General features: G+C 44.1%; 1 protein-coding gene across 1 annotated transcript in view; it reads right to left on the bottom strand.

Annotated features, from left to right (window-relative positions):
• The window catches only part of LOC120843747 (thialysine N-epsilon-acetyltransferase), a 33,711-nt gene extending 17,588 nt beyond the window's left edge, over positions 1-16,123 (bottom strand). Inside the window, exons 1-3 of the mRNA XM_040215198.2 lie at positions 15,919-16,123; positions 15,431-15,479; positions 9,908-9,976 (exon numbers count right to left, since the gene is read on the bottom strand). Of these exons, the coding sequence (XP_040071132.1) occupies positions 9,908-9,976; positions 15,431-15,479; positions 15,919-15,975 (175 nt within the window). The 5' untranslated portion in view covers positions 15,976-16,123. The remainder of the gene's footprint in view (positions 1-9,907; positions 9,977-15,430; positions 15,480-15,918) is intronic.
• Positions 16,124-20,422: the final 4,299 nt, after the last annotated feature.

The raw sequence follows: 20,422 nt of genomic DNA, 5'->3' as shown, positions 1-20,422 counted from the left end.
ATCTCATACTTTTATGTATCTGTGTACAGCAGACTTGTGCCCGTTACTCCAAAAAAGTAATTACCTACAATTACAATTACTTGGCCTAAAAATAGTGGATTACCGTTACAAAATACTCCCCGTAAAATTAACTAATTAATTACTTCGTCACTTTAGTCAATTACTTTTGTGTTACTTTAAATAAACACGCAAAATACCTGCAATATCTACTGCGTGTTTGTGGGGGGAATTTCGGGCCCCTATCAATAATAAAACAGATTCAGTACTATATCTTCCGATTATTTTAGGATAATAATTTTACGGCGATGGATCTATAAAGCTCTTAAGAACTGGAACAGGTGTTCGATATAAAACGAATCTTGCGCTGTTCACCCGGGACAGAACCGAATCCCATGAACATGCGACGAATGCACATGGGTGGTGGAGTCACGCACACCATTCGAAATATGGCAACGGCAAACTTTAGAACACGACTCTCTTGAATATGTGGTTTTTCTACAGTTGCTATATATTGCACAAATAGAGGCTGGTTCAGCCGCTAAGACCAACTGGCTGTAAGACCTACATGCGGCACTTGCGTCTGGGCAGATTTCAGAGTACCGCTTGTTGAAGGTTGTTATCCGGCCTTGACCCACTTGATCTTTTTTTATCATCAAAGTCAAATTTGGGGGTTTTACGAGCCAAACCAACAACGGGCATCTGGCACGCCCCAGTGGAGTTTTTTTATCATCAAACTAATCAAAACTGAAGCTTCACACGAAATATTCATCCACAATCTTTCAGCTAAGCTGATTTTTCCGTTTAGAAAATATTAAAAAAGCAAAATTTTCAGTGAACAGCCGCTTTGCGCTGCCTTAACTCCTGTGTAGGCACCCTACTGTGTCCAAGTCAGCCACTGTTTATTCTCAGAAAACTCGGGCTGTGTTTCCTTTCCTTAAAATATCGGAGTAAGTTCCCGTAGGCACAATCGCTGACGAGAACCCCAACATTCTCGTTTCTAGGAATATGGGTTCAGCTTCGAAGTCCCAAGCCATTTCGGCTGTGCTCCCCGGCCACCTTATCGCCTGCTGTCTAAAGTTACTGTTTGAACTGACAGTAGTGTTGGTGCTACATCTTTTTCCATTCCAATGAGCTGCTGCCATCGCTTCCCTTATGTTTGTGCCTTACGCATCCGCTAGTAGAAGTCAAGTGACAGAAACCACAAAGCTGGTTGGTTCAGCCAGTATTTAGCTTTCACAGTGCTGTCAAAGATGAACAGGGTCAAAATCTCGTTACAATTTTTTTTCTGCGGGGTGTGTGTGTGTGTACGCAGAACATCGACAAGCAAAGTACGGCCTCGTGTGACAAAAAAAAAATGCTGATTTGTTTTAGGTGGACAACACGCAGGGGATAGGGCGAAAAGGAAGGGGGGGGGAGGAGGGGAGGGGGTGAGCGGACATCTGCACCGCGGTCACAGTGTCCACGTTCGTACTCTTCACGACTCCCACTCGATGGTTTTATGGGCCATTAGTTTTCTGCTCTTTTGTGCGCTCGAAGCAGTCCGTTCGTCGTTCGAGTCGAAGCTTGTTGCCTTCATGTAGACAGTCGAATCCTCCCAGCCTGACTGACCGTACGAAGAAGTCCAGAAACAGGCTCTGGCTGGGCTGTCACGGTTTCCGTGAATTCCTTTCCTTCGCCAGCACTAGATCTCTTCGCGAGAGAACCCCCGTCTTGTGTTACCATGCTAAAAGCGCGAAGGCCGTCGCATCGCCCTTCCTCCTCTCTATTTTTCCCTTTGACGGGGTGGAAGAATTGTAACGAGTAATTTCAGTAACGCGTTACTGACAAAGTAATGAAATTAGATTACAAAATACATTTTCAAAAAAGTAACGGATTAATTACGAAATTAGTAGAAAAGTAATTAATTACAAGTAATTTCGTTACTTGTAACGGATTACATCAGAGTCTGGGTACAGGACAGTACACTGCCGCTCAGGCCACTTGGCTGTTTGCAGGCACGCAAATAAACCCCATCTATCTATCTATCTATCTTTTGTTGAACGAGCAGAAGAGGTCCACCAGTTAGACAGACTACGGAATCAAGACCAGCAACATATTGACGCCGGCCGCTACAATCTTCGCCGGCGTGACGTCCACTTTCATCCCGTGTACAGAGTATGGGTCTGGATACCGATTCGGCCACGTGGGCTCAGCGAGAAGCTTCTCAAGCGCTACTTTGGACACTACAAGGTCCTTCGCCGTCTCGGAGACTTGAACTACGAGGTGCTTCCCGACGGAACTCGAATATCAAGACGACGCCAGCCGCGACCCGAAGTAGTCCACGTCGTGCGCCTCAAGCCGTATTACGAACGATAGATGTTTGGACTCTCGTCAAACTGTGAACTGTGGCTCGCGATTATGCTGTGCTTCTGTTGTGGATTTGTGTTTTCGGCTTGTGGTGCATCGAGACGATGCGCTTTTAAAAGGGGAAGAGGGGGGGGGGGGGGGGATAATGCCGCGCGCACGGCCGAGAGCGCAACGCGCGGTCACAGACTTCTAGAAGGTTCACGTTTATTCTTGCTCCGGACATAACTTCTCTCATTTATTCCTGCATTTGTTGTTCTAGAGAATGCGTGTAGATTCTTGTAGAGCCTTCTTCGCCGAATCTTCCAGATAGTAACGCACTCTAGATAAGAGGCCGCCGCGACCTTGTCGAGTGAGTCTCGCCCCAGCGCTCGATCCCGTGGTTTCGCCGACATCGACGCCCGGGACGCTCCGCTGTTTTCTTCGCTCCCATTTTTCTTTTGGCACAAGTTCGCCAAATTAAACGTTCAGTTTCTTCAGTTATCATTGCCTCATCAATTGTCATTCGTGACAATATTTGCGATTGATGTAACTCTGCTACCAGCGGTGTGGCAACCTCCAGAATGGAGTCTGCGAGCTGTGCCATGGCGGGCAACTGGAGGTCTGACGTCGTGGCAAGCTCCGCGCGAACATTGGCCGGTAATCGTTGAAGAAAACGTTCCGTCAGAAGTGACGTGTCGAATAATTCTGCCTTCTCGCCGAGGAGCTGTTGGAGGCGTCTGAGCAGCTGCGACGGTTTGCGGTCGCCGAGTTCTCCGCTTGTCAAGAGTTGTTGTAGGCGGCGCTGTTCAGATTCCGACGTGAGCTTCACCAGTTCCGTCTTCAAGGTGGTGTAAGGTTCGTTCGGTGGTGGAACGAGGATTAAATCCCGTACTTCGGTTGCGATTTTGGGTGGAAGAGCGGCGACGACGTAGTGGAACATGCGGATTTGCGAAGTGATGCGATACGTGGAAATCTGGCTTTCGACTTGAGCAAACCATACCTCCGGATCGGTGATCAAATACTTAAGAAGACGAACGTGTACGGATGAGATTTCGTCTGCCGTAGAGTCTTCGTTTTTGCTCATGACGGTGCACCGAAGGCGAAGGTGCTTTGTCCGGGTCCCCACTCATAACTTGTTCAATGCTCCTAAAATAAACGGAGTGGTTCCAAATGATATTTGCAGCGGAATGTCCACCTGAACTCTCGTCTGTCTCGTGCTCTGGTTCCCTTTCTGGTTTCGTCGTCGTCTCCTACTATAGTCCACTACACTCTCATCAAATTTTGTACCATGATAATCCTTAGACAGGCGGCACCCATTTATCCGAAAAAAAGTTGATTGTTAAGTGACCAGAAAGTTTAAAGAACGTGGTCTCTTTTGCGAACATTAATATATCTTAACGTCTGCCTTGTGTACGGGTTCATTTGGCCAAATATGTTGATGAGATAGCTCTTTGTTGGCAAGGAACACAGAAATTCATGTGCTTGATAGAGCGCCTACGAATAACTTGGTTTATCCCACGCAACCAGGCCCTTCAAAACTAGATGAACGCAAGACTTCTTTTAGTATCTAAAACTTCCTGGTAAGATTGTTATTGAAAACAAAAAAGAAATGACTTGAGGGCGGGCTATCTCCACAACGTGGTGGTAACCATTGACGAAACAGGGCTCGAACAGTTTAAAAGTACACTGACACCCCCCCCCCCCCCACCCCCGCCCCCCACATATTTTTTGCCGGCGGTCTATTATGATTTTAGAAGAGTACACAGTCAATATTTTGCTACAGAATAGGTATACTTTAATAAAGCAGCAAAAGGTAACTGCTTGAAAACGAAACCACTGGACTGGGGAGAAAGAGCAAATATTAAGGAGGAGAAAGGTAAAGACCGTCAAGTGGCTGTGCAAATTTTTTTTTACATCAACGTATTTGCAGTTTTTTAGAACCCACAAAAATGGGTATCACATTTTTTGTCCATTTCTAGTATTGAGTGTGTGCCTTCGATGACTCTCGGCTTTGATTATTTTTTGTGGTAATGTCTAAACCATAGAAAACAAAACGTGACCATGGAGAAGAGAGTGAGCGCGACTCAGACCGTAAAGTCCTTCATCGGCGGTTTTCGGGCGGAAAGAAAACGAATTTCGATCCGCAAATGGTGCTTTGAGTAGTTGGGCCCTCATATGTAATATAAGGGCAAGGCGGCAGCCGAACGATGCAGCCACGGCACAATTTCTTCGCTTTTTTCGTCCAGGTTCTTGCCTCGTGCATCGACCCGGTCTCGTTCGGTGATGTCGGCAGCGCGGATGATTCCTGCTGCGTCAAGTGCGTCGACACGGTTTCTTTCGGAGATGTCGGCAGCGCGGGTGATTCCTGCTGTGTCAAGTGCCACCAACCAGTACCGATGACAACGTTCGACGATGGTGATTCAGCGGTACAAAACGGAAGCATCGCTCGATTTTTCGAACTTTATCCTCTTCGAGACAACATCTTCGAGACAACATCGACACCAACAGGACCAGCGAGCAACGCCCCTCAGGCTTTTTTCGTTAGTGGGCAAGGCGGCAGCCGAACGATGCAGCCACGGCTCAATTTCTTCGCTTTTTTCGTCCAGGTTCTTGCCTCGTGCATCGACCCGGTCTCGTTCGGTGATGTCGGCAGCGCGGATGATTCCTGCTGCGTCAAGTGCGTCGACACGGTTTCTTTCGGAGATGTCGGCAGCGCGGGTGATTCCTGCTGTGTCAAGTGCCACCAACCAGTACCGATGACAACGTTCGACGATGGTGATTCAGCGGTACAAAACGGAAGCATCGCTCGATTTTTCGAACTTTATCCTCTTCGAGACAACATCTTCGAGACAACATCGACACCAACAGGACCAGCGAGCAACGCCCCTCAGGCTTTTTTCGTCAGTGGGCAAGGCGGCAGCCGAACGATGCAGCCACGGCTCAATTTCTTCGCTTTTTTCGTCCAGGTTCTTGCCTCGTGCATCGACCCGGTCTCGTTCGGTGATGTCGGCAGCGCGGATGATTCCTGCTGCGTCAAGTGCGTCGACACGGTTTCTTTCGGAGATGTCGGCAGCGCGGGTGATTCCTGCTGTGTCAAGTGCCACCAACCAGTACCGATGACAACGTTCGACGATGGTGATTCAGCGGTACAAAACGGAAGCATCGCTCGATTTTTTGAACTTTATCCTCTTCGAGACAACATCTTCGAGACAACATCGACACCAACAGGACCAGCGAGCAACGCCCCTCAGGCTTTTTTCGTCAGTGGGCAAGGCGGCAGCCGAACGATGCAGCCACGGCTCAATTTCTTCGCTTTTTTCGTCCAGGTTAGTAGAAAGCTTTCTACTAAACAATTGAAAAGTGATTGTTTATGTTTGATTGTGCTGCCTTGCCCAGGCGTGTTGTGCGATTGTATAGCGGGTTGTTTTGACTGGTTTTGTTTTCTTATTCTTCTTTTGAGCGGGGATGTTGAAATGAACCCTGGTCCAACTATCAACGAGCAGTTGGCACAAATCATTGAAAGTCAAAAAGAAAACTCGAAAGAACTAAAGTCAATTCAAGGAAAATTAGACTCGCACATATCGGAAACAGATAAAAGATTGACTTCTATAGAGGGAAAGCTGGAGTCATTTTCGCGTACAGTAGAAAGAATGGATGACTGTGAGCATGCAGTGAACAATCTAAATCATCAGGTTGCAACGATAATGAGCAAAATAGATGATCTCGAAAACCGCAGTCGACGGAATAATTTGATTGTATACGGGGTAAATGAACGTGAAACTGAAACGCCCAATTCTCTCCGGGAATTTGTCTTGTCGGGAATATTTGAGGAAAAGCTGGGCATTAAGGTCAGCAGCCTCGAACGTATCCATCGCTTGGGTAAAAAGACACCAAACAAAACTCGCCCTATAATTTTGCGTTTGTTTGACTTTAACGAAAAAATGGAGCTGCGAAGAAACTCAAGGAAATTTAAGGGAACGAAAATTTCAGTCTCGGAAGATTTTTCGCTTAAAATTCAGAACATCCGGAAACAGTTATGGGCTACAGTTAAAGATAAAAGAAAACCCGAAGATAAAGTATATCTTAAGTATGATAAGTTGGTTATTAATCAGGATGTGTATGTGTGGGATGACGTAAATTGTCGAAGATGTAAGCTAACGGGCTCTGGGATTGATGACGTGAACGACGCACAAGATCATCTTGCTAGCACTTCCCAGTCCGGAAGAGGTAGGGACGGTGACAGGCTGCCCGAACACACACGCGAAAGAGTGGCCAAATCTATTCCGGGCGACCGTGACCGAGTACGTTCAAATGAACAAGCGTATTCCACCCGTGCTCGTAAAAATCAGGCAGCGACATCTTCGAATTCGCAGACACTGTCAGAAGCGTCATAGCTACGTGCAGGAAGTGGTGGCGAACATGTTACTTTCTTTCCATCTGTTTCAGTTACGTTTACTAACATAAGAAGTGTTATGAATAAACGAGATCAGCTTAACTCTGTTGTCAGCTCAACGAACGCAGACCTAATCTTTCTTACGGAAACATGGCTTAGTAAACATGTCTGCAGCTCTGAAATTTTCCAAGGAGATAAAACATATAATGTATATCGTTTTGACAGAGATGGTAGACATGGGGGTGGCACACTCATAACCGTATCACAGAGCATACCTTCATTTTGCGTAGATGTTCTTTCCAATCTAGAAATTGTTTGGGCTTGTATCACTTTAAATAACACAAGAATTTTATTCTGCGTCTGCTACCGCCCCCCAAACAGCGCAGTGACATTTATTGATGATTTACATGACGTTATGAATTCTATTGTTTGTCAGTATCCCAGTTCTCCTATTTTTTTATTAGGAGATTTTAATTTTCCTGATATCATGTGGTCTGACCCACCTTCTTTTCAACATGTTTCAACTCAGAGTCAACTTTTTTTGGATCTGTGTGCGTGTTTTAATTTGACACAGCTGGTAATGAAACCAACAAGGTATGTCAATGATACAGCGAACACACTTGATTTAATTCTGTCCACACACCCTGACCTTCTATCTTCCCTTACGTATCTTCCAGGCTTAAGTGATCACTCGTTGTTAAATTTTGATCTCAAAGTTGCTCCCCCAATCAATAGTAAAAAAGTAAAGCTTATTTCTGATTACAATAAAGCCAATTTTGATCTTATTAATGAAAAACTGTGCAGCTATCTGGACACATATCTGCCAGAATTTGATCAGCGAAGCGTGCAGGAAAATTGGAGATTATTTTGTTTAAAAGTAAACGAACTGATTGATGCGCATGTACCCGTCAGGCGTATTCAATCTGATGCTAAAGCACCTTGGTATACTAACGCCCTAAAACGTCTTTCCAATAAAAAACAGCGACTTTTTCGTTCAGCTAAACAACGTAACACGATTGATAGGTGGGAAGCATACTTTGCAGCTGAGGTCGAATATTCCCTAGCTGTATCTGACGTCAAAGAGAATTTTTTTAAGAACACTTTACCGGGTCTATTGTTGAATGACCCCAAAAAGTTCTGGAAGACTGTTAAACTAAATGACGACGGCTTAATTTCTCTTAGCGATGAGTCTGGGGCGTTAATCCCTCCAGCAGAATATCCATCAGTGTTTAATAATGTTTTTTCAAATAGTTTTTCTGTAGCTGATGGAAATGTATCGTATGACGTTCCACGTTGTGAGTTTAGCCCTATGTTTCCAATTTCCATGGAACCTACTGGAATTGTAAAGCTAATTGATTCTTTGAAAGTATCATCGTCATGTGGAAGCGATAATATTAACTCAAAATTTCTAAGACAAACTAAAATGTACTCATCCTTTTTTTTGGCCAAAATTTTCCAGCAATCTCTTGAGTGTGGAACGCTCCCAATAGAATGGAAAACTGCGAAGGTGGTTCCACTGCATAAGTCCGGTAACAAGCATTCTCCATTAAATTATCGACCCATTTCACTAACAAGTATTCCTTGTAAAATAATGGAGCACATTTTGTACTCTCATATTTTCAATTACTTAGAATCCAATTCATTTTTCGCTCCTGCTCAACATGGTTTCCGTCGCTCATTTTCTTGTGAAACGCAGCTGCTTCATTTCACCCATTGTTTGCATGCTATACTGGACAAAAACCATCAGGCTGACTGTATTTTTCTCGATTTTTCTAAAGCATTCGACAGGGTTAATCATAAGTTACTAATGCTTAAACTTTCTTCATTAAGCCTAGATCCTAACTTGTTAACCTGGCTGGAATGCTTTCTAACCAACCGCTCACAATATGTAACTCTAAATGGCGTTAATTCATCCCTGACTGATGTTGTATCGGGCGTACCCCAAGGTTCAGTTTTAGGCCCGCTTCTTTTTCTAATATTCATTAATGATTTACCAAGTTGTGTTTCTTCCTCCATGCATTTATATGCAGATGACTGTGTAATTTATCGGGAAGTTCATGATGATGATGACGTACGCATTTTGCAATCTGATTTAATTAATATTACTCTTTGGTGCAAAAAATGGCGTATGGAATTAAACCCTAACAAATGCAAACTAATGCGCGTTTCCCGGCAAGGCGCACGCCCTTCAAAATATACACTAACCGACATTCAACTTGAATCTGTAAATTCATACCGTTATCTGGGTGTTACTATATCGTCGACATTAACCTGGAAGCCTCATATTGATATAATAATCGCCAACGCTAACCGCATGTTAGGATACTTACGACGAAACTTCAGAACGGCCCCAGTTAACTTAAAACTTCTTCTTTATAACACTCTTGTACGGTCAAAATTGGAATACGCAGCCTCTATTTGGGATCCTAACCACACGTTTCTGCATAAAGCTCTCGAACTAGTTCAAAATAACGCCGTTCGTTTCATTCTGTCTAATTATAATCGAACAGCTAGCATATCATCAATGCAATCCAGTTTATTGTTACCCTCTTTATCATTGCGCAGAAAGTTTTTTCGACTTTGCCTGTTTCATAAAGTGTATCATCATCAGTCGCTGCGAGACCATTTCTTTACATTGCCTAGCTATTACTCTTCCCGTCTGGACCATCGGAATAAAGTTGGATTAACACGTTGCCAAACAAACACTTTTTTTTATTCATTTATCCCGCATACATCAAACGACTGGAACCACCTTCCAGCAGATATCGCAACTATACCTGATTATTCTCTTTTTCGCCAATCTTTGTCTACATTTCTGTTTGGTGAGCCAACATGAGTCATTTTATTTTGTTTATTTTTTTCCGTAAAATATATTGCTTGCCGCTTTTGCCAATGGCTGTGTGTTTTTGATATTTCAATTTCTTGTTGTTTGTTTTTTATTGTTTTGTCAGTTTGTTTTATTTTGCTTTGCCCCTCCCCTCTACAATGCTTCGGCGCTTGAGGGTATGTACAATAAATAAATAAATAAATAAATACAAATAAAAACCGTGGCGAGCATAACTGCCCTGTCAGTCTCCCGTTAAGGCACGCGTGTGACAAGGCAGTGATAATGTTGTTGTTTAGAAAGCGCCCTTACATTGTGGAGCACTAACGTACAGTTTAAATTTGATATACTTATAGTCAAAATACCTCTAGCGGTGTCCTCTGCGATGAAAATGGAGAAAACCGGCTTTTCTGAAAATCCGTTTTTTGTCAGACCTAGAAAAAAAAAACAAACAGAAAGCTGCGCTATTAGGGATTGTCATTCACCAAAAATACCCGGAAGAGTTTATGCAGAACACAGTGAGGAATGACGATAGAAATGTGACTTTAAATGCCAGTGCAGCTGTGCAGCAACCCCCACGGTACTAAGTAAACTTGTATGCGCAAACATAGAAGACAAACACGAAGGGTGGATTAGGACAGGCCCAACTTTAAACTAGTTTCATTCGCGGCCAAGAGACCGCGAAAAGCTCAGAAGGAGAATGTGCTGCACTCTGAAAAAGGAGGCCAAAAAAAATAAGAACCCATAAAAACTAAGAAATACCCTTCTGAACTTTTCGCAGTCGCTTGGCCGCGCATAACAAAGTCTTGCTTACCGTCGTCCCCCTTCATGTTCGTCCTCTGTGTTTTCGCATAGAAGACGCATTTTGTTGCGATCATATTTAGACATGTTTGATGCCAGCACGTCTCAACGGATGGCTTGTCTCTTACCTGTAGATGAAAAATTCAGCGAGTACAGTACAATCGCTAACCTGCAGCCTTTAACGTGTACCACGGAGTAGTGATTACACAAACGCTTGTCAGTGCGAAACTCACCCAGATCAAAACGGGCAGGGGATGGAGATCAAAGCGCGCAGAGGATGGAGATCGAACCCAGTAGGTTCTGCAGCCCAAGCTTTTGCTGCACGCCCCGAGCAGAGACGCGTTAGCCCACTTGGCCACCGATTCCACCTGTTTTGTTCTCACATTCAAGTTTACTCAGTGCCTTAAACCAACTACCTCAACCCAAAGACTTGCTAAACCCACTCTGTGCATTTTTTTTATGGCGGAAGCAATAAAATAAAATAAAAGAGGCTTTCAAAAAAAAAAAAAAAAAAAAACTTGGGCTATTGTTGGAAGCACCTTTCCAAGTTCAACGATTTCTCCTACCAGGAGAGGGAAAGTAAAGAGTTGCACTTATGGGCCTTAAGGTGACGTGCAAAGGAAAAACATTTCTTTTTAAAAAGCCTAAATGAAAAAAAGGATGTCATAAAACAACATTTACAGCGAAAAAAAAATTACAGCTATATCTGGCGCCCGCTGGAGCCCGCAGAAGAGTGGCCGCTATGGTCACGTGACTGGCCGCCATGGTCACGTGGTCTTTGCGCTCTTTCGGGAGCTTCATACGGGTTCTAAAAGTTACTTATTATTCTTCGTTTGAAGTGTCAACAAAGGACCCCGAAGGAGGCTCCTGAAAGAGCGCAAGCCCCATGATAGACCTGCGCGTTGGTCAGAAATTGACGGCGGCGTCGCGCCGGCTGCGGCGGCCGCGGCGGCGGCTGCGCCGGCGTGGAGAAAAGCGTTCAACCGACGGTGCGCCACGCTCAGCGTACGACGGCGGCGTGACTTTGCGGCGGCGCACAGGTCTATCACGTGACCAGTGGCGGCTCTCGCGGGCGCCAACTAGAAATTCGTTTCGCGCCAAAAATATAGCTCTACATTTTTCTTTCGCTATAAATTCATATTTTTGGCTTCCTTTCCCCGTTAGGCTGCTTAAAAAAGTTTTTTTTTTTTATACTTGCATGTGTTCTTAGCGCGAAAGGGTCTCTTCTTGGATGTTATCGGCTCAACACAACTCGGCATTGGGGTCTCTTGTTATAAACCACTTCTGTGCGTCCATTGTCGGCAACGGAATGTCGACTGACCCCCTTCCTTGGTGGGCCATGGCAGCAGATAAACTGCCCGTTCCCACACACAGGCACGCATGTGCCTAAGTGAGACGGATTTGAAAATTGTATAATGGACGAAAACTGAAACAAACTATTCTGTTCTATACCATTCTATTCTATTCTATGTCAAGAACGGATCTATGGCTCCGCTTCCAGACACCCATCGATTACTCTGTTTCCTCACAAAACCTTCCTGTCAAACATGCATAAGACCTCAGTCGGATTCACAAGTTACACCAACACCCGCAACAAACACAAAATACACAAACGGATGACAGATCTACATCATCGAACCACCCAGCGCAATAGCATTTGACTATGTTGCGGGGACATAGGCTGAGAAACCGCTGGAAGTTACCGGAAACTCGGAGCACTAAATTTCGAGTGGCAACCACTATAAAGAGTAGCATATGGCACACAGCATCCAAAGCACAAATGTCCCGGTAAGTGGCACTTGTTTCTCGTCATACCCTCATACCTGAGTAAAACGTCACTGCGGTAATAGAACTCATTCGGTAAAAAAATAGTACAACTGGCGATAGGTTAAGGTTACGCAAAGTGAGAGGCTCGCATCACAGGCGACGTCTGCGTCCTTCAGTTCCCTCCACTGCCGACAAAATATTATGTCTGCACTCGGACTTCATGCAGGACCGGGGGGGGGGGGGGGGAGGGGAAAAGGACAAGTTTTGCTGATTCAGAATGATATTTTCGAGCCTGGCTGGACTTCTAAGAATTTACTGAGATGTGGGGGACATACGGCATAAGCCGACGGTGACTTTCTTAACACCCCTCAAAGGGGGGGGGGGGGGGGGGGGTGGAGGGGGAGGACGAAGCAATTATTATTTGCCTGCAGTACCATGCAACCATTTGCCTCAAAATAGTTTTTTGTCGACGCCACATTCGGCAGATGAGAAAATTCTGCATTCTATGGCTCCGTCGTCGTCCTGACAGGCTTTGTGAGTATAGAGGAGGCTATGGTAGTGCGTCGCGAAACCGATAACGGTCGGCGGTGGAGCCAGGCAGGTCTATTTTATCGGTACGTGTTTTTGCTCGCGTGTGTTCACGTGAGTCGCCAAACCCGGCGTCGGAGTCGTGCGTCGAGCGTTTGGGAACACAAAACACTCAGGTGGATGCACACACGTGAAGGAATGCCCGGTCGATACCTCGCTGAAATGATGTCGTAATTCTCGATTCATATCTTGCGTTTTTACTTTCAATTTTGGAATTGCGATGTCGCTTGTACGGTAGAATTTACCATTTCAAAGCTGGGGCACTCGACGTCGGCACGGCGAAATCGGGCTTTTCGAGGTGTACCACGTTTTGCTTTTGTTGTCTTCGTCGTTCTTGAGAGACCATATGGTCCATTTGTTCCTACTAAGCTTAATGCAAGTAAAAGAGATTCTCTTTCAGTATTTATTTGAGCTACGAGCTACACGCAGCAAAATAAAAAGGGAGATGATAGAAGAGGATACAGTGGCTTCGGCGGCGACAGGTTTTGACATCCTGAATGGCTGACTGTGTCACGGCGTTGCACGTTATGCATTGTTCGTGCGGTATGCGTCACTACCGGACGAATTTCCCGAGTGTTGAACGCGCTGTACGGTCGCGGGGACGCAGGAGTTTCTTGAATTCAGACGAACAGTCAGTTGGTGACTTGTTTACGAGGCGTGTATGCGCAGCATAATGCCAACCGGCAGGAGGGCTTGTGTGGAGGATTTGGTCGGCGTAATGTTTGTCAGTCCTTCAGAGGGTCGGGTGCATTTCCACTGTATTTCAGTATATTGCCGGCTAGTGCAGCTTGACTACTAACTGCACCACGCTGTACGCAGAACCAGAAGCTGCGTGCGTTCATGTAAACACTACTGCTTGGTGCGCGTAAACATCCCAAGCTATACTCCGTTTCTCCTAAGGATGGATCGCAGCCGATGCTCTTTTCCGCTTGCCGCTAAAGCTACAAGCGCGATATAGCTCGCTCTCCTAACTTTGAGATGTTCCTCTTAGCACGAGGGCTCGTTTAGCGGACGAACGTTTCAAAGCGGAGATCTCGGGCTCTCATGCTTCCGGTATCGACTCGACTCGCAGCTTATAAGGGTGAACGGAGTACAAAGCCTGTCCCAGAAAATCCGGCGGTGCGAGAGCGCCACAAGACATCTCGCTACACAGAACCGGAAAGTCACGTGATAGACTCTCGGTGCAGGATCAGTTTCACTGGCTCGCAGCGTCCGCTACGGCCAATCATAAGGTGAAACCGAGTACAGCTGCCGCACGGCCCTAGCTACATTACTAATTTTTGGGGTCGAGACATGTCGCGCCATGAATGTCTGCCAAGCGTCGCGCTGTATCAATGCTCAGAAACACCAGACAGATTTGTGTTGAATGCGTAAGATTCAGCATCTTCATTTAATCTGTCCGATCTTTTTCGGATAAAGAAAAAAAAATTGAAGAGGGTTCTCGTAGCTGGTTGAACAACGAGACCCCAACGATAACGAGCGTGTCTGTCAAATCAAGTGTCCGCGGGAAAAGATTGGGACCTCCAAACATGTAGGGCCGTCATTGTTTTGCGGCACTCACTGAGTTAACTTTTTTGCACCAGATTCTCGGGTTTTTACATATTTCGCATAAGCTATAAATCACCTACAAAATCATCCATAATACATGTGTTTAGCGAGCATAAACGCGACACAATCACATTTCAAAGACGTGCGAATGCCGTCATCTTTCATGGCCGTGGTGGGGCCTTTTCCTGTAACATATAGACAAATCGATCACACGACTGTTCATTGCGAAATATACATGCACTCTGTGTTGATCTTCTTGTATGAACTAATTTTAAAACAAAAATCTACCCTATCATAAGCTGTACTGTCACATGCACGGTAAGTATGAAGCTAGTCAGCATGCTTTTCAAAAGCATGCGTTTCTAACCTGCCTATTAAATCGCGTTCGTCAGTAATATCGTGTAATATTAAACGGACGTCGTACGTCGTCTTTAGAAAGTTCGTTTCATAAGCTCAATCTTGGCATTTCGTAGATGGTTTCTCCACCTCAGACTACGCGACATCTCCACAAATATTTGTATACCCTGGATCTCGCACAACACCTATTGCGAGGTTTGGACTTTTCTGCGGTGTTTCTGTGAGCACAAATGAGGAGAAACTCGGTTGGACGTATTGGTGCTTCATTCACATTGGTAACATTATCATGCTTCACCGGAAACGTGACACAATAGAGTTTGATTCGCACTTTCACGCGTGTCATGTAAATTATGCTTCTCACTCAATTTACCGTCATGACTGAGTTGACGTTCATCAACTTAGCTCTGCTGAAGAGAAGCTTGATTTATTTTCACCACTCGGACAAAGTCGGTACACACAAAATGTGCTTCCGCAGAATTGTTTGCGGTTTGTGATTTATATTTCAGTTTTTATTTAATAACAGCAAACATGTCTACGGGCAAGATATCATACGAAAAGTGTAACTATCGAGTGTAGCGAAATTACTTTACACGGACGCCAGCGAAACATAAACGTTACATGGCCCATAGAAGGCAAGCTATTAGCATCCGAAGCATCCGAAGCACATGAAATACATAATTAGTCCTTGCATCCTAGAGCATAGTATATCTTTGCACATTCCTGCATTTTATGAACCTAATTCTGCCAAAATCTCACAATCTCGGGGCCCTAAGCAGCATCAATATTGAAAAGAAAAAAAAAAACAAGAAAATGAAGCAGAGACTTACGTATAGTGAGAATATCGATATCCGTCTCCTGATTTTCCGGCCACGTTTTCTAAAAAAAGGAAACAAAAAAAAAAACATAAGTGGTCAGAACGGTGGTTGTGCTTCCTATTTAATGTGATCAAGCTATTGTCATTAGAAATATGCGTATAATGTCAATGCATTTCTTATTATGAATACTTACCATTTTACGTCATTTCAAAACCTTAAATGCACAAACCCTTAGACTGCATAGTACCGAACTAATAGCAGTAGTACAAACATAATGACGTCAATTTGTTCTAGTGTCTGATTAAAGAACGAGAAGGTAAACAGGTCATTTGAAATTACAAGAGCGCGTACAATATTACATCCCACTAAAATTTACCTGCGTATAACTTTTGAGTCGACTGTTATTCCTACATTTGAACTCCGACATACAACGTTGAAAGCGATTGGATTACCAGCGTACGTGCTATACCAACACATAGTCATCGAAACCTTGAGCTTACCATAATCTCAGCCAGCTGTCCGCAGTCGGCTCTCCGCGCGGTACGGATAAAAAACATTTCAAGGCTAAGTTATGAGATTGTGAAATAAATACAGCTCTCGATTGAAACGACGGAGAAGTATTGAGTATTTCAAATACAGAGAATTCGGCGGTCACAAAAGCCCTCCCGATGGCAGTCGCCCGCAGATAAAGCCGGCTGCTGCCTCGTTGTACGCTACCGCCATGATAACATAGCAATACGTTCAGCTATCAGTCAAAGCAAGTCTGATATGAGGACAGGAAAAGAGATAACCGCGCACTCTGAACGAAAGCCGAGATAATAGCTAGTTTGCCGTTCACGAGATAAAATAAGCGCCACTAGTTCTAAATATAAAAAGGAGACAGTAGGGTATTGTTAGGGCAAAAATGACCTAAATCAGGGACTTTAATTCACGCTGATTTTAAATTCATTGAGTTGCTAAAAAATTTTAAATTAATTGAAGTCTAAGAAAAAAAGGTCACATTATGTGCCGGGTTGGTTTTGGTGCGCTCCAAGCTGACATCTGGTTTTCGATAAAAAGACCTGTAATTTTCTTCTGCTTACTCTGACGCTATTTGTTATCTCGGGCTCAATATTTCCCCAATTTTTCAGTGTTTGTTACGTGAAGGTTTTTTAGGCACAAACTTTTGGACATATATATGCTGTTTCCTTCTCTTTTTGTAGGATCCCAGAAAGCTTTCACCTGCTGTGCAGCGAAGGCGGCAACAACAAGATGGACTATGCTCTTAAATTTAAAACAAGTTCTTCTAGGACAATAAAATGTAGCACAGTGCAGCAAAATGCAGGGCAATGTGCTTGCGGTTTGTTTTACTATATGGGGCATATATTAATTCACTGGACGCCATATTTGAGGTTGATGCGTAGAGCGCATGCTCTGAACGTGCGCATGCTCAGGATGCGTGCTCAGAACATTAATAGGATGCTAACACCGGCAATCTTGATGTTTCAAAATGCATGCTGCAAAACAACTTTGGAACCTCGCCGTCAGCTCGCGCAAGCCCGAGTAGCAGTTGCGTACGCAACTCTGGCCGCCTGTGATAACTTCCAGTAGGCCACACTGGTAAATCAAATATGGCTTTGTGGTCCGGGTCCGGATGGGGTAGGACATGTCGAACATTTAGCTATATTAATCGAGCGGTTGTCTTGAGAAAGCACGTAAAAAATTCCCCGGAGTCGACTTCACGCACGCTGGCGACATCCCAGAACGTCAACGTCAACGTCAACTTCCCTGATAAAACTTGGACCCTCGGGCTCAAGGGACAACCGTAGAACCAAGAGGAAATGGGAGTTGAAGCTATATTGAGTGAAGCGCAAAAATGTACTGCTTTAAGCAGTAGGTGATATACGGCGGAACTCTTTGAGTCGGGCGGCAGCTTGGGCCATCTAGAGGTGAACGAAAGCAGTAGCGTATTCCAGCGAGCAATTTAAATTATCGATGGCGTTTCGATGTTCAAGCAAAATTACGTGTTTTTACAGACATACGTACTTTTTATTGAGCGTGGTTTGATCATGGAAAATGGCACGAGTGCAAAAGTTTAAGATAGCTAGGTGTGAATTAAAAAAAAATTGTATCGTATATCTTCCATTGGAACATGGCATTGCAACTCAGTGCTGGCGTTCTTAACGGTGGTAAAACGCGCGTTGTTCCTTTTTGTATAAAGTTTCAGTACAATCTGTAACTTAACGACCAAGCGTCTACACGGCCTAGTCCACCGAGGACGTTCAGGAGTGGCGGGCCAATCGGTGTCGTCTAAGTTTCACCACTGGAGTGCAGGAGATTATGACTGGAAGCAAATGCGTCCAGGCATCAGCCTCAACATGACAAAGCAAGAAAAAAGGTACAAGAAAGGTACAAGCGTGAAGGAAAGGTAATTTAAAGGTTATTTTACAGCCAAAACACAAATAAACCATTTTCTTTGTGGGAATTTCATTTGTGAGAGGTATTCTTGGCGGGGGAGAGGGGCAATGTTTTCTTCCGACACCCAAGTTCGTTGAGGCAGGTGACATTTTTGTTGTTCGGAACTCTGAGGAGATGTTCAAACTTTTACAGGGCAGAACCTGGGAATAAATAACTGAGTTTTCGACTGGCATCAACTCCTATTGTGTTCAGCGTGAGCAATCGCTTACAGCTGCCAAACAAGGCATTCAGTAAAACGAAAAGGTCGTCTTTGATAATCCGCGTGGTCTTTCCATGGTTTGCTATTGGAGTGGCTGAACCATTATTGTAATTGCCTCTCTCTTCCCTACGAGAGACACGAATAGTAAAGAAACGCTCTATTGGTAGAGGTTCGAAAGTGACACCGGTTTGCTTATACTTTTCTTGCCTATACTGACACTCAAGTAAGTGAAACATTTGAACAAAATGAATATGAAATGGTTTTTAGAATATTTATTAGATAATCCGCGCAAATGTCCCAGTTTCCGAAACTTTATCTAGTCAAGCTTCCTGCTGCAAGCTTTTTGTCTGCTGTCCTCGGCACAAATTTGTTCTAATAGAGTACACAGTTCAAAGCTTCCTTCTAATGAATGAACAAATAACATCATGGCCAATTAAATCCTTTACTAGCTGTGCATGCAGCTCACACTTACATTTCACTCATAAACAACGGTCTGAGGCAAGTTACAGTTCTTAGATTTGGGCACATATTTGAAAAATAAACGCGTGTTGGGGTATCAATCACACTCCAGGAAAAAAAAGCTACTGTACAACTCGGCGCACTCTAAATTTGTGGAGAGAGGGGTATTCTCCTCCGGCGCAAGGGCCGCTGCGGAAAAATCATGTCATTCCCAAATGAAGAATAGATTTCATTCACAGCTGAGTAGAAATGAAGAGGCTGATTGTACCTCTTACTTTCTCATAAGAGTTTCAAAAACCTCACCAAAAGGTAGAAAACAGCGACATATGATAGTGGGGCAGGACTATCAGGAAAGAGGGCAGACCCGTGGTCCTACCTTACACACACAAGACGTCACATAGTTTGATTAATGTGATCAACTGGTTTCGCATTACACTACATTTCTCAGCGCCAAATAAATTATCACCCTAGAAAAAATTTCAATAGAGGATCCTTTTTGTATAAAAATATGGTCCAGTAAACCTATAGACCAACAGAATCCTATCCTAACCAACAGGTGTGACCTATCTGTATATTAGAATCCTGTTGGTGTATTCGCCCGATTGAGGCCTACTGATGTATTGGTCCTATAGAAGCATATTGGTGCATTGGTTCATTAAATTTCGCAATAAACCAATAGCCTTTATAGGAACAGCCATCCGACTGGTGTGCTGGTCGGGTCTTCATTTATGGTTCCTCGATCTCCGTTCCATGACGTCACAGTTTTGGCCTGCTGTACTCTGCCGCGATATTGGCCTTGGCGCAGCAGTGGAGCTGGAGAGAGCAGTCCCCTTTTTTGTGTGGGTCGCTATCAGCTTGACAGTCACAGAAGCATTATCGGCAAGAAAGTGTGTCGCTGTGACGAAAGGGACACTTTCGTTTTGTCTTATTTGCTGAGACGGATAGGACAAACCACCGGATTTGCGACATCCTAGCGCACGACATGCCAGCTTCTACGACATATTTTGTAACCACTTCGGGGCCACTTTCAATATAGAATGCCAGAAACACCAGTCAAATAGGCATTCCAGGCACCTTACCATGCACTATTCATTAGGGCCACTAGGCATTAGAAATCATGGTCCCAGAAAAAGCATGAACAGTACAAGTGGCATAACCAGGGAATGCGGTTAGCAAGCCTAACATGCATGCAATGCCTAATGTAGAAATCATCTAAGCTGCAGATATTTAGTTTAGCTTTATTGCTTCGAAGGAAGTTGCGGTTAAACTTAAAGTTCTGCAGTTTGAGATAACAAGTGTGTAAACACTTTAAGAGCATGTACGCAAACTGCTCTATACCTTTCACAACAGGGCAATAAACATTGTGTTCTGGACATTTTATTGAAATTCGAAAGTGGTAAGCATATTCAGGGTTTATCATGACTGAAAATATTTGTAAAAAACTAGCAAATTAATAAACATCTAAAACACTGTAGAAGAACACAATCAGAAAAAAAATTGCTCAAGATACTTGTGATAATAGCAATTGTTTTAAAATCTAAAAACTACACCTGTACACTTGCTGCATGAATTTGACTATAAATTTAAACTGCTAAATGAAGATCATACTTTAAGCGGGAATTGAACAGTATGCATCTCTTGTAGAATAAAATTGACTAGGACTTGAAACATCTAAATGAATGTAGTACTCTTTAATCGAGATTGAACATTGGATAACGGTTAAACAGCGCAACAGGACAACAAACAGAAAGAAAGACACAGAAACAGCGCTGTGTCTGCGTCTTCCTTTCTGTCCGTTGTCTTGTTGCGCTTTTTAACCATTTTGAATCACCAACTCACCCTAAACTCCACACTTATGAATATTGCACTTATTCTTTGGCCTAAAACTG

This window comes from Ixodes scapularis, unplaced genomic scaffold (genome assembly GCF_016920785.2).
Source record: "Ixodes scapularis isolate PalLabHiFi unplaced genomic scaffold, ASM1692078v2 PGA_scaffold5__190_contigs__length_132052651, whole genome shotgun sequence".
NCBI lineage: Eukaryota > Metazoa > Arthropoda > Arachnida > Ixodida > Ixodidae > Ixodes > Ixodes scapularis.
This window is presented reverse-complemented; position numbering and strand designations above follow the sequence as displayed.